Raw genomic sequence first — 17,732 nt, 5'->3', positions numbered from 1 at the left:
AGCGGCCAGCGTGCTTACCTGCAGAGCTGGCTCACTAGCCTGTCTTTTTAACCGTGCTAGCTAAGTTATGCTCTGAGCCCACTTCATTGCCTGAATAAACCTCTGACCATAGAGACGAAAGGGCCAGAAATCAAAAGCAAAAACTTCTCTAGCAGTTAGACCTGGTGACCTATGACCCTGCATCTACAATTAAGGCCAACTCCTAATGGCCCCTGGGGCCTCACCCGAATGGCCCCTGGGGCCTCACCCGAATGGCCAGTCTTAGAGAATGATAAAATAGTGGGCTGCCCTCTTGAGCTCTCTTCAGGTTGGATCCACACAAAAGGCCTAGGAAGCTTCCAGAGAACCACATTTTTCTCTCAAGGGAGCACACACACTCTCTCCCTCCCTTCCACGATCTCTCTGCCCCTCAGTTTGCTCTTGTGTTTCTGTACAGTCTATTTCTTCTTTTATGTTGTTTTTGTTGTTTTTTTTTTAAGACAAGATTTCTCTGTGTAGCCGTGGTTGTTCTGGATCTCGCTCTGTAGACCAGCCTGGCCTTGAACTCACAGAGATCCACCTGCCTCTGCCTCCCGAGTGCTGGGATTAAAGGTGTGCACCATGACCGCCCAGCTATTCCTTATAATATTTCTCATGTGCATTAGTGCTTTGCCCACACGTATGTCTCTGTAAGGGTGTTGTGTCCCCTGGAACTGCAGTTACAGCTGTGAGCTGCCATGTGGGTGCTGGGAATTGAACCCGGGTCCTCTGAAAGAGCAGCCAGTGCTCCTAACTGCTAACTGCTGAGCCCCCTCTCCAGCCCCACCTTCCCCTACCCCCCAGTGTTTATTCTTAAAAGTTTGTTTTTGTGTTTTGTTTTATTTTAAGACAGTCTCTTTATGTGGCCCTGGCAGGGTTGGAACTCACGGTGTAGACCTCTCTGCCTTGAAATCGCAGAGATCTGCCTTCCTCCGCTTGTCTCCCGAGCACTGGAATTTTAGGTCTGAGTCACCACTCCCGGCTTTTTTTTTTTTTTCCTTAAATCAGTTCTGGCCCGGTAAACAGTTGTGTCCCGGTGCCTCCCGATCTCCTCAGGGGCACTGGGCAAGGTCCCGAGTTGGCCCTCAGGAAACAAATATGGAAACGGAGGCTCCGAGGTGCAATCATTCCTTCTGTGGACAGAACGAGGCGTTAGTCACCTCCGCCCTCACTGGCTCCCAGAGACCAGCAGGGTAGCCCTAGATGGAGGCTGGGGACGGCGCGTCCCCGAGCCACTGTCTGCAAAAAACGTATTCTGATGGAATCAACCCAACAGGGAACAGATGATGACTGGCAGGTTGGAACCTTCCCTCTGAGCCCATTGGACAAATCTGAGTTGGCCACGCCCCCAGGCCGGATGCAGCCGGCCTGGCTTGGGATTCCCTCAGGGGTAAAGTGTCGCACGTCCTTGGGCAGAAAGGGGAGGTGACTGGAGCAGCAGAGGACGCAAAAATGAGAGCCTTGCGGGTGAGGCCCCATGGGCTGTGTCGGGTGGAGGGGAACCCCACAACCCAGATGCCTACCCTAAACTTGCCAGGGTCTGGAGCCTTGGAACACATGCACCCTTCCGAGTCTGGGGCTCCCCGACGGCCTAAGTTTCCAAGACAGTACCTCTAACCTGGTCCAGAACCCTGGGTTTAAACCGCCCTTTACCCGAATTCCACCTTAACGTTCCTGGGAACCCTAATAACAACTCAGGGTGTCTTGGGCAGCCTGGAAACTCTCATGGAACTTCCAAGTCAGTCTTGACATCCCTGGAACCCGATTTTCTCAAATTAATTAATCCAGCTACCCTCCCTCAATCCCCCATGCACCTGTTTCATATTCCCAACACAGGAGTCTCCTAGGAGCCTCTCGGCAGCTTGCTGACCTCCAGGCTGTGCTCACCAGGCACTGATTCCCTACCCTTCCCTTCTTTCTGCTTCTGGTTTTTTGTTTTGTTTGTTTGTTTGTTTTTTGACACAGGGTCTCATCTAGCCCAGGCTGCAGCTGAATATGCCTTTGAACTTCTAATCCTCCTGCCTCCGCCTCCAAGTGGGATAACACATGTATGGCACCTTCCCTCATTTTTTAAATGCTTACTAAGTAGTTCAGGCTGGCCCCAAACTCCTGATCTTCCTGCTTGAATGCTGGGATTACAGGCCTCCACCAATCCCTTCCCTACTCTCACTAGTGACTGGTATCTTGCCTTGAAGATAGATGCCAGAGACATACAGTCCCTACATCCCAATCTCAAAGAGCACCCTTCCCACTGGACTCACGAAGCTGCCACCAACCTACCCATCTCCTATCCCTCCAGGTCTCCCAGGCTTTGATTCGTCTTTTTAGCTCATCTGCCCGGAGCCACTTAGAAAATCGTGTGGCAGAGAAGCAGAAACTCTTCCAGGTAGGGGGACAACGTCCCTGGACCCAAGGTGGGGAGGGGGTAGCATGGCACGTGGAGGTCTGTGCAGGAGCCAGCAACTTGTCATCCTCACCCCTCGCACGCAGGCCAACAACGACCTCCCAGTACACCTGAAGGGCGGGGGAATGGACAGCGCCCTCTACAGGCTGACCATGACACTGGTGCTGGGGGGTGAGTGCAGGGCCACCGGTTGCTTGGGTTGTGGACTGGCCAGGATCTGGGTCAGTTAGTGCTTCAGGAGGGGGTGAGTGCTGAGCTGATAAGGTCTGAGGACGGACTAGTGCTTAGGAGAGGAGCAATGGGTTACCTATTGCCCTGAGGGATGGGGCTAGTGATGGGTCTGCCCACCCCACCCCAAACTAAGCTCCTGACCTGGTCCATATCACAACAGGTGGGGGTGGGGATTCCCCATGAGGAATGCAGTGTGGGGGGAAGTTGACAGCTGAGCTGGAGCTGTGATCCATGAGGGGATAGGGGAACATCAGGAGGGGCCTTCAGAGGCCCTGTGAGAGGCTGAGCAGGAATACGGGTCTCATTTGTTATCCACCCCTTCTTAGGCACTGCCTACAGCATATACTGCCTGGGCTGGGCCTCCTTCCCCCACAAGAAGTGACACAAGAATCTTGGAGGACTTGGACAAACATCAATAAACATGCAGACCTCTTGAGAACTCCACCGGCTCTGGCCTGTGTGTCTGTGCGTCCCAACCCACCTTCCCATCATCCAGGGATGTCTACCCAATGGAAAACCACTTACCCCAGATCTTGGCCCCTTGTGCTGGGCCAGGGCTGTACGTAGGGCAACCTGCGTTAGATGCATACTGGGGGACCAAAGGCCTGGAGTGGGGGTGCTGAGTGGAGCAGGGTAGAATAATCCGGAATGGCGTCCCCTCCCCTTGCAGAGGCCCAAAGGGTAGGAAAGGTGCTGGGCTAGTTCCAGGACAGCCAGGGCTGTGTATACCAGAGAGACTCTCTCTCAAAAAGGAGGAGGAGAGACGCTGTGCATGATCTATGAGGCAAAGGAGGATCAAGATTGGTGTCAAGACTGAACTCGGTGATATAGCCGAGCGGAAGAACATAGAATCCACCTGTGTGTGTGTGTGTGTGTGTGTGTGTGTGTGTGTGTGCGTGCGTGCGTGCGTGCGTGCGTGTGTGTGTGTGTGTGTGTGTGTGTGTGTGTGTGTAAGGGACAGAGTACAGAGGGTCCCTGAGCTCTCTTAACATCTTGGAAGCTTTGGAAGCTGCAAGGGGATCACTGGGGATTCTGAGTCCCGTTCTGAGCCTGCATAGGATCCAGGTGAAGCCTCAGCAAAGCCAGGCTAAGACTCAACTTAGAACAGCATGAGAGAAAAGGAGGCAGAGCAGGAAATACGCAGGTCCAGCCCCAAAGATAGGCACCCCAAGCCACTCCTGGGGCTGGAGAGATGGTACTGTGCTGCTATTACAGAGGATCTAGGTTCCCAGCACCCCCCCTGGTGACTCACAATCCCTTGTTCCTCTAGTTCCAGAGGATGGCAAATACATGGCACACATATGTACATGCACATTATACACATACACATTAAATAAATAAATACCCAAGTGCCTCCCATAAAGATTGTTCCTCCTTCCTGGCCTCTGAGCCAACACTCAGGCGGCAGCCCATAGGAAGCAGCAGACAGAGAGTTTATTTCCTCCTGGGCCTGACACCTGGGGAAACAGAGTGCAGGCATAGGCACTAGGGTGTGGGGGCCTGCCGTGGCCTGGAGTTTATTTGGCTGCCTGGGAGGTAACTGAATGAGTGTGTAACAGGGCGTGTAGGGCGGGAGTGAGGCAGGGCCCTTGGGACATGGAAGCACAGGAGTGCTAGGCTTGGCACACAGGATGGAGGTAACGGAGGGTGTGGGATGGGTGTGGTGGGATGGGCTGACCCTTCAGCAGAGCAAGCTAGCTTGTCTCAGAGCCAGAGGTAACTCAGGGCATGGCAAGCTGGGGCATGTTGGGCTCTGGCTGCTGACTGGGAAGCTGGGTACCAGACAGGGAGAAGAAAGGCCTGTGGATAGCAGGACATGACCATAAAAATATGGCGGCAGAGGATCAGGGTGCAAGGTGGCTCCATAGTGAGCTGTGAGAGGGCGGGTCTGCGATCCCCGTTCAGGAATACATAGTCAGCTGCAGCCACTGGAAGAGGAAGGCACAGATGAGCACCTCACCCAGGGCCTGCTGGGCATAGCGGACAGGAGGGGCTGCAACTCACAGCTGAGCACCCGCCCCCAGGAGAAACAACCTTACCTCCTGGATGTTCACTTGGATCTGTCCAGTGCCATTTTTGTCGAGAGACTTGAAAGCACCTAAGGTGAAAGGAGAGGAGGACTTGGATGCTTTTAGGGTGATAACATTATGCTCATCCATGGCTGACTGTTCTCTTGTGGTGGTGGTGGTGGTGGTGGTGGTGGTGGTGGTGTTTTTAGACAAGGTCTTGCTAAGTAGCTCTTGACTGGCCTCAAAGTCATGGAGACCCCTGCTTCTGCCTCCAGAGTGCTGGGACTAACAGCGTGTGCCGCCCTGACTAGTTATAGGATAATGATGCTGTTGATGACCATGACAGCCATCTTTTTTTTCTGTAATCCCAGCACTCGGTTGGCTGTGGAGAAAAGGAAGGTCCTGAGTTCAACATTACTCTTAGTTACATATGGGAGTTCAAGGCCAGTCAGGCCAGATGAAACTCTGTTCTAATAAAAATAATAATAAATCAATAAAATATCTAATTCTGCGAGGATGTGGCACTGCTGTGGGATGGTCTGTATGTCAAATTGCTCTGATTGGTCAATAAATAAAACACTGATTGGCCAGTGGCCAGGCAGGAAGTATAGGCGGGACTAACAGAGAGGAGAATTGAGGGAACAGGAAGGCGGAGGGAGACACTGCCAGCTGCCACGATGACAAGCAGCATGTGAAGATGCCGGTAAGCCACGAGCCATGTGGCAAGGTATAGATTAATGGAAATGGATTAATTTAAGCTGTAAGAACAGTTAGCAAGAAGCCTGCCACAGCCATAAAGTTTGTAACCAATATAAGTCTCTGTGTTTACTTGGTTGGATTTGAGCGGCTGTGGGACTGGCAGGTGAGAGAGATTTGTCCTGACTGTGGGCCAGGCAGGAAAACTCTAGCTACAGTGGCACTTTAAAATGAGGTACAGAATTAGGGTGTTATAACACAATAGGATAGAGCACTTGCCTATCATGCTTGAGACACAGGTTCAATCCCTGACAACCCAATAAGTAAGTAGATAAAGTGAAGTCGCATGCTACAGCTCACATAGCAAGACAGGACAGAAAACTGGACCAGGACCCAGGCCTGTCCTCCCCAACCCCTGTGCTGGCTGCAACCCAAACAGGCTCCTAAAAGGAGGTGACTGGCAATCTGTTTCTTGGCCCTAGAGTCTGCTGTGGTCCCCTCCTGTCCTGGAACTTGACTCCACTTCCCATCCTCAGCCAAACCAAGCCAGAGATGCCCACTCTACCCAAGGCTGAGTCACTACCTTCAGGTGGCCACATAGTGTCCTCGATGCCACGGGTGCTTCTGCTACCATAGGCCGGGGACCAGGGGACATTTCCGGAATTTCCTATCTTCCTGCCTCTACCCCAAGCACTGGGATTACAGGTGTGGGCCATCATACTCGGGTTAACGGATGCACAGTATGAAACCCAGGGCTCCACATATTCTAGGCAAGCTCTCTACCAACTAGGCTGTACCCTAACCCTTTAACTAAGTAACTAATTAATTAATGTTGGTTTGAGACAGGTCTCACAAAGCCCAGGTTTGCCTCAAATTTGCCATGTAGTCAAGGATGACGTTGAACTCCTGACCATCCTCTTGCCTCAGCTTCCTAAATGCTACCACGACACCCAACTCCACCACTCCAGCCGACTCCATCACTCTACCTGACTCCATCATGACACCCGACTCTATCACTCCACAGACTCGACCACTCACACCCAACTCCATCACTCCACACGACTCCACCATTACAAAGGAGCTTTAAGCCAAAGCTGACCCAGTCCCTCCCTTGTCTAGAACTTGCCCTGGCTCTACAGTGCCCACGACAGTCTGAGTACCCCTGAACTTGGCATTCACAGCGCTGCATAGCATGTCCACACCCATCATTCTCGTTTCTTCTCATCGCTCATACACAAAGTCAAACACAAAGTCAAATCCTGACTTTCCAACTTCCTGGCTGAGTGGCTAAGAGCAAGCACTTCGCCTGAACCTTAGCATCCTCCACCGTAACAAGGGGACAGTGGTTCCCACTTCTGAGAGTCTTACAAATCCTTATAGAAGCTCTTACTGCAGGCATGAAGATCAGAAGTTCAAGGTCACCCTCAGCTACAAATTTAGTCTGAAACCCACCTGAGCTACAAGAAAACCTGACTCAAAAAAAAAAAAAAAAAAAAAAAAAAAAAACCAAACAAACAAACAAAAAAAACAAGCAAGAGAAGCTGGAGAGATGACTCAGAGGTTAAAAGCACTGGTTATTCTTTCAGAGGACCTGGGTTCAGTTCCCAGCATCCACAAGGTACCTCACGACCATCTGTAACTCCAGTTCCAGGGAATCGGACACCCTCTGACATCAGGCACAGACATACATACTATACAGGCAAAACACTCATATACATAAAATTTAAAAACCAAACAAACAAAAAACAGATCAGAAAGAAAGAAATCCAGCCTACGCATGGTAGCATATGCCTTTAATCCCAGCACTCGGGAGGCAGAGGCAGGTAGATCTCTGTGAGTTTGAGGCCAGCCTGGTCTACACAGCGAGTTCCAGGACAGCCAGGGCTACACAGCCAGACGCTGTCTCAAAAAACCAAAACAAAGAGAAAGAAGCAACTCAGTTGTCCTCTGACCTCTACATGTAAATACAACTGTAATTTATAAATAAACCATAAAACATCAACAAAAGTACCACCTCCCTTTCCTCTCTAGGCCTTCACAGACTGTCCCCTTAGCTTGCAACACCCTTCCTTGCTCTCTCTAGGTCACTCTTCCTCATGCCTCATGCTTAGTTCACATTTGCCTTCCTCCAGGCAGCCCTCCCTGATTCCCTGGGCTGAGTCAAATGCTCTCTTGATCTAAATAGCCTCCTGAGCTTCCCCTCACAGCCCAGATGGCTCTCACTAGCCTATCCCATCCCAGTCATACCAGTCCCAGCTCTCGCTGCCTGGTGACCCCAGCATTGCTCATGTTAAAGTCAGGCTTAGGGGGGCTGGAGAGGTTAAGACCACTGGCTGCTCTTTTCAGAGGTCTTGAGTTCAATTCCCAGCAACCACACAGTGGCTCACAACCATCTGTAATGAGATCTGGCACCCTCTTCTGACATGCAGGCATACATGCAGACAGAACACTGTATACATAATAAATAAATATAAAAAATAAATAACTAAAAGTCAGGCTTAGAGGAGACCTTGGCCAGTGAAGGTTAGCAAATCCCCAGCGTCCTAGAGCTGTAAAGCGTCACTCACGGAACATGGCATCCAGCCTGACCAAGCAGCTGATGAAGTTATCGAAGTCCATGCTGCCACTCTCATCCGAGTAGCGCCGGATGATCATGTTGTAGAGATGTTCATTCAGGTGGAATCCTGAAAACGGCTCAGTCTCAGGGTGGGGGTGCACAGTCCTTCTTGATCCCCAATATAGTGGTGTGGCTTCACCCACCCCACCTCTAGCCCATCACAGCCCTGCCAGCCCACCTGCTGCCTCAAAGGCCCCTGGGAGTTCACTGCTGCTGATGGTCCCCGATCGGTCAACGTCAAAGCGTTTGTATATAGCCTGGAGGGAAGAGAAGACAGCCATCATGGAGCATGGTGTCCCCAAGGCTGGGGGTCTGGATGCTGGGAGTTTCGGAGGCCGCCACACACCTGCCACTTTTTGATGTTATTCCAGAGGTACTTGAACTCCTCAAAGCCCAGCTTGCCTGTGGTGTCACTCTAGTAAGAGGTTGTTAAGAACAATGTGACAAAATACAGTGGTGTGTAATGGTGTGTGTGGTGTGTGTGGGTGTGTGTGTGTGTGTGTGTAGTAATGCCCTAATGAAACCTATTGTTTTGTAGGCTAACTTTAAAAAATATTAATAAAAATAAAATAAGCTTGGAGGGCTGGAGAGATGGCTCAGCAGTTAGGAGCACTTACGGTTCTTGCCGAGGACTTGGGTTTGGTTCCCAGAACCCCTATCAGACAGCTCACAACCACCTGTAATTCCAGATCCAGGGGACCCAATGCCCTCAGGCCTCTGAAGACACCTGCATGCACACACACACACACACACACACACACACACACACACACACACACACATACACACACCACAGAAAACTAAAATAAGCCAAGTCAGGCATGGTAGCACGTGTCTGTAATTCCAGTACTTGAGAGGCAAAAGGAAGATCGTGAGTTCAAGGTCAACTTTGGCTACATACTGACTTGAAGGCCAGCCTCAGCTACCTGAGACCCATCTCAAGAATCCCAAACTAGCCAGGCTGTGGTGGTGCATGCCTTTACCCACCCCTTTAATCCCAGCACTTGGGAGGCGGAGGCAGGTGGCCATTTATTCTTCAAATGACTGCTTCTGCTATCCAAGTCCCAACTAGTCCCAAACCTGATTAGCTTCCAAGATCAGATATTAGGTGAATTCTGGGTGGCTTGGCCAGAGACAAAACCACTGTGTCTCTCTGAGCCTGTTTCCTTTCCTGTTAGAGTTGCCCCGTCTATCAGGGTATCTATAAGGCTGGGTCCATTAATCTAGGTAATATTATTTATTGTCAGGTAGGTAGACCTGTGTCCTCATGTATAAAAGCTTCAACCTGGCTGTCCTCAACACACTCTCAGAAAACCCCCTCTTCGCTGGGTGGTGGTACACGCCTTTAATCCCAGCACTCCAGAGGCAGAGGCAGGTGGATCTCTGTGAGTTAGAGGCCAGCCTGATAAGAAAGAAAGAAAAGAAAGAAAGAAAGAAAGAAAGAAAGAAAGAAAGAAAGAAAGAAAGAAAGAAAGAAAGAAAAAGAAAACACTCTCTTCACCCAAGACCTCCTCTAGACTGGCCCCAAAAGGATACATCCATCACAGCCACCATGCTTCGACAAGTGTCAATACCAAAACCATCAGTTTTCAGATCCGGGTCTGAGGAGGGGACAGGTTGAAGGTCAGAGGTCAGAGATCACAGTCATCCCAGCCCATGTAACTTCTAAACCTTCCCCATGCCCTGACTCTGGTCACTCACGTCGGGTCACGACCTTGTTGAGGATATTCATGAGTTCTGTGGCGCTGACCTCCATGTCCTGAGGGTAGAAGGGAAATACAGTTCAAGGGAGATGGAAAGGTCTGGAAATCATAAAAGAGGACGGGGACTTCGGGATGTCACAGTCAAGTAGGGCCAGCGGCCCCAGGATACTTACGTCTCCAGCCAGCTGGGCGAAAAGTCTCCTGAACTGCCGGACCTCCTCACTCTCATTGGCATCGATATTCGAGAAATGACCACGTGGGGGCTGCGGAGAGGGGGGCTCAGAACAGGTACGGAGGAGAAGCACGTCTTCCCCACACCCAGATATCCCCGGGAAACGTCAGAGCGGGCTGGGCAGTTTGAGGGTCAGAGAACCTCAAGCGAGTGTGGCATGTAGCGTGACTGCGACCCAGGGCTTCCGAAAGGACATAAGGCAGGGGGATTTGCTGAGAAAGGAAGGGGAGCCTTCTCCACGGGAATGGGGAGGTGAGGAGACGGGTCCCTAGTGCCTCGGGCGGCTTACCGGGGGCTCCGGGTTGTACTGAGCAGCAGCCTCGCTGAGGGGAGACGACAGGGAGTTAGCACACGGGGGCGGAGCCGCCAACGGGCCGCAGAACGGTCGGCCCAGCCTTCAGCTCCTGCCCTCCTCTCTAAGCGGTCCCTCCTCCCCGCCTCTCCCGGTCCTCACCTGTCCCAATTTTCAACACTCTGGAGCTGGCCCTCCTCTCCCTCCATCAGGCCAACCCCTCCCACGGGCCCACCTCCACGGAAGAATCCTTACCTAGCCCAGGAGCACCCACCAATCGCAGATGTCAGAATCACCTTGGCCCCAATCAATGTCCCCGAAATCCCACCACCCAGCAGGGCCCGCCCCCTGAAGAACTCACACGGGGTGGGCGCCAGCTTCCCTCGGGTCCCATCTTCCTGGGGTCTCCGTCCAGAACCTTCCTAACATCCCACCCCAGCTCCATCGGTCCCCGCTCCTCCGAGGGATCACCGGGTGCCAACCACAGGCTCTAACCCCACCGAGGATTTCCACCTACCAAGCCAGCCAGTTCCCGAGCCCACAACCCTGGCCGGACCGTTTCTTCTTAGTCGGCTCTGCTCTTTCCTGGGCCCACCCTCCCTCCGGGCAACTTAAACAGCAGGCCCCACCTAGGGCAAGTCCCGTGCCATGAAGATTCGCCGGCTACCCCACCCCAGTCCTGTCGGGTCTACCCCAAACCCAGAGCAGTCCCCCCAACTCGCTGACCCACAGAAGCAGGTCTACACCCACGCCAAGCCCGTCCCCAAGAAGCGACACCAGCCTCCTTAGGGCTCCCCTGGGGCCAGTTTTCCGGTCTAGGCCAGCTCAGTCCTAATTAGGGTTCCCAGGTCCGATTCTCGTGAGTCCCTTATTACTTGGGCCACCCCGCCCCTCCAGATGACCTTACCTGATGGCGCTAATGACTCCGCCCAGGATGCGCATGGCAGTTCCACCGCCCCCGCCACCTCCTCCCATTCCCATGCCGCCGCCGCCGCCGCCGCCGCCCGCAGCTCCGCTGATCAGGCCGCCGAGCACATTCCCCAGGCCTCCGCCCAGACCCCCGCCGCCCCCGCCGCCGCCGCCGCCGCCCTTCAGGAACGAATTAACTAGGAACATGACTGCAACTGAGTCCTGTAGAGAAAAGGGGGTGGGTCAGGTAGTCGCCTCGCCCGCAGCCCGGCCCTTCCCGAAAAAAAAAGCACACAAAAAGAAAGCATTTCCGGCAGCTAGACTGGGCACGAAACTGAGGCCCGGGATGGGGGCGGAGCCTCAGGCTAGGGGTCTGGTCAGGTGACAGCGGCTGGTCCTGGGATGGGTGGGCTAGGAACCGGTCCGAGTGAAACCCCCCAGGGTCGAGAAGGCTCCCTGGCCGTGGCCCGATGCATGCGTGGGCATCATGAGGAGTAGGGGTACAGCTGAGCGTGGTGGCGCACAATCCCAACCCCAGAATTTGAAGGCTGAGGCTGGAGAATCATCAGTTCAAGGCCAGCCTCGGCTGCAGAGCCAGTCTGGGTTATGCGGACCCCTCCCTGTCTCCGGGCAGCTGGAAAGCAGGTCTGGTGGGCATTCTCCACATAGGGACCCCAGTTTGGGTAAGGTGTACCGGACGTGTCCCAGACAGAGGCCCCGCAGAATTGAGCTTGGGGTAGGGGTGACGGGCGGGTAGGGGGCGCGGCCTGGGTCCCCAGGGCTGAGTTCAGGAAGTCCCTACTGTGGATTAGGACATATAGGTACTCCCGACAGAGGGATTACAATGTCACTGCCGGATCTGTGGGCTCCGGCCTAAAATTATGGCTGTGTGCCCCGAGGGTCCTGGATAACGGAGTTCCTGCAAATGGGGATCAGGGTCTCGGACCGTGGCTCTAGATGCCCCCCAAAACTTATGGGTGCCCTTCAGATCTTCGGGTTTATATTTTTTATCGTAAGACTCGGGATGACCAGGGAGTGACAGGCCCGGCTGTTCGGATCTGTGAACACAGGTCCGAGGACCCCAAGGGCCGCGACTTTGGGGTCTCGCCGGGTCTGAAGACTGCCGAACCCGGGTCTGCGGGGTGCAGCGGTGCTGGGCCGGCACGCCCGCTCTCACTTACGGTTCCGGCGGTCCACGATCGTTCTCTCCTGCTCTGGGGCCTCCCGCTGTGTCCGGCTCGGGAGGGCGGGGCGGGTGACTCAGGCGCCTCCGCCGGGTTAGAGCCCGCGCGCCACCCAGTCACCGTCCGCGCGGTCCTAGAGCCGCCATTGCGGACTGCGCCTGCGCGGGAGGGCCCCGCCCACGTAGCGGGTTCCGGGTCTGTGCCTAATCCGCCCTGGCACACACTGCCAGAAGTTCAGTGCGGTCCAGATTTGATGGCCATGAGTACTAAGAAACCATTCCAACACCCAGGGACTGGAACTAGAATTTTGATCCAGGTACTCCAGTCTGCTCCAAAAGGGCCTTCAGTTCTTATTGTCATTCATTCATTCATTCTGCACTTTGAGACAGGTTTGTTATACATCCCATGCTGACCTTGAACTCACCCTAACGCCCTGACTGACCTCGAACTCGAAGCAGTCCTCCTGCCTCTGCTTCCCAAATGCAAGGATTACAGGTATTCACTACCATTAAGACGCTGTTGGGAATCTTAAGTTGACCATCGGTTTGTGCCTCCAACCCAGGTCCCTTTTTGGCTTCTAGGCAGTCTGGCTGTCTGGCCCTTGGCCACTCCCTGGGATTATATAAACCTCAGTTTGAGTCTTTATTGCTCATCCCTAAAACAGTGACCTGATGTCTGTGAGCAGTGATTTCCTCATCTGTAAAATGGGAACGTAGCCAGGGATGATGACACACATACCTGTAACACCAGCATTCAGAAAGTGGGGGCAGAAGGAGGCCATACTCAGTACATATCAAGTTTGTGGCCAGCCTGGGCTACATGAGTCCCAGTCTCAAAAGGGAAGGAATTTAGACATAGGTTCTCCCCGGGTAGGCCCCTATCAGAATTATGTGATTAAATACATAGTAAATGGCAGCTCTTATGTTAGTCCCTGTGTCACCATACTGTTCCCTCAGCTTGGAGCCCACCTGGATCTCCTAGCTCGTTTACTCTTGCTCATCCTTAATTAATATAGACAGATAACTGTCTATACTATACATAGTTCCTGAGTGCTTTGCATATATCAGCTTGTGTGTCCTCATGGCAGCCCTGTGGGACAGATGCTGTTTATTATCCCCATTCCACATATAAGTAAACCGAGGTTAAACTTGGACAGCCAGTCTACCTCACCTGTCCCTTTCGCTGCTACCCTTACTCTAAGAATCTCCAATAATTTAATTAATATGATAATCATTCAGATAACAAGATCACAGCAGACAAAATTGTAGTTGCACCTGGCGTCACCTAAGGGCTCGCTGGGACGAAGCCAGGCAATGGCTGCTCAGGCCTGTGTGTGGGAGGCAAGATATAACATGAGCGAAACTAGAAGGTTCTGAAAGGCAGAATCACGGAAGGTGGCGACCAAGGTCTAAACCTGGGCTTAGCCAGTAAGTCATTTGGTGATGACTAATGTGGATTCCCTTCCTGCCACACCCCTCTGCCACACCGTTCTCCGTCCTGACCTCGGGCTCAACTCTCGGGCAGACTTGGCACAAGCCTCGTCCTCTGCCTACAAACACTCCGTGTCTGAGTTTGTCTGTTTGCCTATGTCCTCCACTTCGGGCAGGAGCTCAAGCATCTCTCATTTAGGAAGTCCTCTTTGTCCTCATACCCATGCAAGACGTGGTGAGGCCGAATGCTTCATGCTCTCAGAATCTGGAGTAGACATGCTGACACTTGTCTAGAATCCTAGGGCTCAAAAGGCTGAGGCAGGCGAGCTACACCATGGGACCCTATCTCAAAACAACAGTTTAAAAATGCTCTCAGGGAGCCCAGTGTGGTGGCGCACACCTTTAATCCCAGCACTTGGGAAGCAGAGGCAGGTGGACGTCTGTGAGCCCGAGGCCATCCTGGTCTACAAAGTGAGTTCCAGGACAGCTAGGCCTACACAGAGAAACCCTGTCTTGAAAAACCAAATAAATAAAATAAAAAATAAAACCACTTTTTGTCACTTTTTCCCATAGCACCCACTACCCGAAGTGACCGATCATGCGGTCCTCTAACTGACCCCCTGACCTCTGAGCCTGTCTCGGCTCCCAGCATCGGTGAGCTTCAGGCCTTGCCCCTCCTGTCCAGCCCACCGTGCCATTTGGTACCTCCCTGAGGTTCTTTTTAATGACTGTTTTTCCCCCTATGTGTACATTTTGTGAAGTGGTCTCCTGTAGCCCAGGCTAGGTGGTTTCCTGTAGCCCAGGCTGGCCTCGAGATCACTGTATAACAGAGAATGCCTTGAACCGATCTTCCTGCCTCCACCTCCCAAGCCCGGGAGTTGCAGGTGTGTGCCTGCTCCTGCATGTCTTATGTTCCGTCTCCAGGCCCAGACCCCTGCCTTCAACCTGGCCGAGGCTGGGAACTCAAGGCTCCTTCATCCTGCTTCCTATTTACAGTCTCCTTAGGGACGGGGGAAGGGCTTTTAAGGCTTCAAGTGTTTCCTTCCTGAGCTTCTGCCCATGCTCAGTCCTTCCTTGTTTGTTTTTGCTTTTCTTTTTAATTTACTTCTCCCCCCCCCCCCCCCCCCGACAGGGTTTCTCTGTGTAACCTTGGCTGTCCTGGAACTCACTCTGGCTGGCTTCAAACTCAGAAAGATCTGCCTGCCTCTGCCTCCCAAGTGCTGGGATTAAAGCCATGTACCACCACTGCCCGGCCAGTTTTTGTTTTTCTTTAGTTTCTTAGATTTTAAATTTAAGAAATTTAAAATTTAAATTTTAAAGCCTGAGGTCAGGACGGAGAACGGTGTGGCAGGAAAGGAATCCACATTATTCACCACCAAATGACTTACTGGCTAAGCCCATGTTTATGCATGTATGTCTGTACCTACCATGTGTGTTCTGGGATTCAAACCTGGGTCCTCTGCAAGAGCAGCAGGTGCTCTTAACCTCTGAGCCTCTCTCCAGCCACCTATAGGTGTTTGTTTGTTTGTTTGTTTGTGAGACAAGATCTCCTAGTGCTCAGATTACAATCACACTTCACTCCCAGCTAACCCTCTTGTCTCCTTAGGTCCCCATTGCTCCAGCCTGTCAGCAAATCTACCCTGCTCCCTCTACAGAGCTCCATGCTGCTCTCCACCCCACACCCCCACAGCCTGAATCAATCCCCTCCTCATCTCAGCAACTCCCCCCCCCAGTTACCTGCAAACAAAGGAAGCCTGTGCACATGGCTCAGGCCAGGTCCCTCTGACTCAGATTCTGTTCCTGCTATACCTCATTCCAGAAGAGTCAAGATTCTCTCCCCAGGGAGGGCAGTTCGGTGGTAGAGCGCATGCACGGTATGCATGAAGCACCAGTTCTTTTTGTGGTTTTGTTTGTTTGTTTGTTTTCACTCAAAACCAAAAAGTCCTTACTGATCCATCCTGTCATCTCCTGACCCTTTGAGACACTACAAGAGGCCAGGCATAGTGGCCCTTGCCTTTAATCCCTGCACTCAGGAGGCAGAGGCAGGAGGATCTCTGTGAGTTCAAGGCCAGCCTGATCTATGTAACAGGTTCCAGGACCTGGATATTCCCAGCCTTCTGGACAAAACTCCATAGGAGGCTCTGCCAGTATGCTGTGTCCAAAGAGCCCCCCGTTTCCTGCAAATGGGACCCTGGAACTCCATTGCCCAGGCCTCTTCTGGCCCTCCCTTAGGGGGGCCTCACAGTGTGATTTTGGGGGGGGTCTTCTCAGCTCTCTAATTAACCTCCATCACACACCACTTTTTTTCCTTTTATGAATCAATCTCATCATGTAGCCCTGGCTGGCCTAGAACTCACACTGTAGACTAGGCTGGACTCGAACTCACAGAGATTCTCCTGCCTCTGCCTCCCTAGTGCTGGGATTAAATATGAGCACTAGACCAGGTCTCTCCACCCCATTTTTAGCATTCATACTGAAGGGGTTAAACTATCCCACTGTCACAGCTGAATTCACAATGGAATTGGGTTCCAGTCCTCCGAGAAGGACAAACAGGTGTCTTTTCCAACAAAGGGCCATTTATCTACAAGTCCCTTACATTCAGGGTCGAGGGAGAGGACAAACACAGGGTCTAAGTCAGCCTCACAGAGTCTCAAGGACAAACCCAGCAGCCCCCTTCTGAGTCACGGCCAAGCTTGTGCAGATGTGTCCAGAAACGGTAAGATTAAACCTCGGCCAACTGAAAATACACTAATGTAACCGCTGCCTGCTTAACCAGTATGTAGCTGACTCTGAAACTCCCCTCAGCTGTGCTTAAAAGGAGCCTGCACGTCCCGCTCGAGGTCATCGTCATTTTGTACAGTGAATAACCCACATGCTGCGGTATAATATACGCTCTTTGTTCTTGCACACTATAGAGTGTGGGTCTTCTCTGAGCGTTTCCTCGGCCCCTACAGTACCCCACTAATAAATACACTGTATAGTTACTGATCAATACTGTTCCTGTCTGTCATCAGCACTCGAATGGGAGCGCTCTGAAGACGGGGTTTCTGACGTGTTCACAGACGCGTGTTCACAGACGCGTATCTAGTTCCTAAAACCGTGTTTCGTTTTCCTCCCCGTGCTGGGCACTGACTGTAGGTCTCAGGACTGGGAGTCAAGGGCTCTGTCACTAAGATGTACCCAGCCCTTTCACAGCTGACTTTATATGAGCAAGGAATACACTTTCAGCCCAGAGAAGGGATGCACACCAGTTATCTCAGGCTGGACAAGAAGCCTGCCTTGGTCTCCAGCATCCTTGAAGGTCTCATGCAGCCCAGACTGGCCTTGAGTCAGAAGACAACCTTAAGTTTCTTTTTAAAAAAAAATTTGGAGAACATGTTGTGGCGGCTTTGAAGTCTTTAATCCAGGCAGGAGCCTGGTCTACATACTGAGTTCCAGGCCAGCCAGGGCTGCTTAATAGAACCTTAGCTCCAAAGCTGCAAAGGACAATGGGAGGGCTGGAGAGATGGCTCAGTGAGTCTGCTGCTCCGCCAGAGGACCTGAGTGATTCCCAGCACCCCCGCTGGGTGGTCACAACCACCTCTAACTCTAGTTCCAAGGCATTCAAACCCCTCTTCTGGTCTCCTCAAGCACCCGTGCACAAGTGTGTGTGTGTGTGTGTGTGTGTGTGTGTGTGTGTGTGTGTGTGTGTGTGTGCTCGAGCATGCATGCATGCATACAAGCCACAGTGTGCTTGTGGAGGTGGGAAGACAGTTTGCAGGAGTTGGTTCTGTCCTTCCACCATGTGGGTCCTGGGGCTCAAACTTGTCAGCAGGTTTGGTAGCAATCACATTTACCTGCTGGCCATCTCACTGTCCCTTCTGATCCTCCTGCCTCTGCTTCCCCAGTTCTGGAAGTATAAGCCTGTGCCACTCTGCCCAGGCAGAGTGGGAAATGTTAGGATTCCGGTACCAAAAGGACTCCATCCCTAGCCCCAACCTCGGCTTATTTTGTTTTACTTCTGACTT

General features: G+C 52.4%; 2 protein-coding genes across 4 annotated transcripts; one reads left to right on the top strand and one right to left on the bottom strand.

Annotated features, from left to right (window-relative positions):
* Positions 1-1,357: 1,357 nt before the first annotated feature.
* Positions 1,358-3,097, top strand: LOC131921459 (cytochrome c oxidase subunit 7A1, mitochondrial). The gene is made up of 4 exons (XM_059276188.1): positions 1,358-1,485; positions 2,318-2,404; positions 2,509-2,593; positions 2,980-3,097. Exons 1-4 carry the CDS (start codon positions 1,471-1,473, stop codon positions 3,033-3,035), a joined length of 243 nt encoding a protein of 80 aa, XP_059132171.1. The 5' UTR covers positions 1,358-1,470; the 3' UTR covers positions 3,036-3,097.
* Positions 3,098-4,470: 1,373 nt separating this feature from the next.
* Positions 4,471-12,411, bottom strand: Capns1 (calpain small subunit 1). 3 transcript variants are annotated; one of them, XM_059275946.1, is made up of 11 exons: positions 12,293-12,411; positions 11,110-11,333; positions 10,200-10,233; positions 9,852-9,941; positions 9,677-9,734; positions 9,512-9,576; positions 8,322-8,390; positions 8,154-8,232; positions 7,926-8,042; positions 4,693-4,751; positions 4,471-4,581 (listed from the first exon to the last, which is right to left on the bottom strand). In XM_059275946.1, exons 2-11 carry the CDS (start codon positions 11,316-11,318, stop codon positions 4,555-4,557), a joined length of 807 nt encoding a protein of 268 aa, XP_059131929.1. In that variant the 5' UTR covers positions 11,319-11,333; positions 12,293-12,411; the 3' UTR covers positions 4,471-4,554. The 3 variants fall into 3 exon arrangements, with proteins under 3 accessions (XP_059131929.1, XP_059131944.1, XP_059131937.1); XM_059275961.1 differs by lacking the exons at positions 11,110-11,333; positions 12,293-12,411 and adding an exon at positions 10,720-10,818; XM_059275954.1 differs by lacking the exons at positions 11,110-11,333; positions 12,293-12,411 and adding an exon at positions 10,365-10,456.
* Between the last annotated feature and the right edge of the window lie 5,321 nt (positions 12,412-17,732).

This window comes from Peromyscus eremicus, chromosome 1, assembly GCF_949786415.1.
Source record: "Peromyscus eremicus chromosome 1, PerEre_H2_v1, whole genome shotgun sequence".
Taxonomy (NCBI): domain Eukaryota; kingdom Metazoa; phylum Chordata; class Mammalia; order Rodentia; family Cricetidae; genus Peromyscus; species Peromyscus eremicus.
This window is presented reverse-complemented; position numbering and strand designations above follow the sequence as displayed.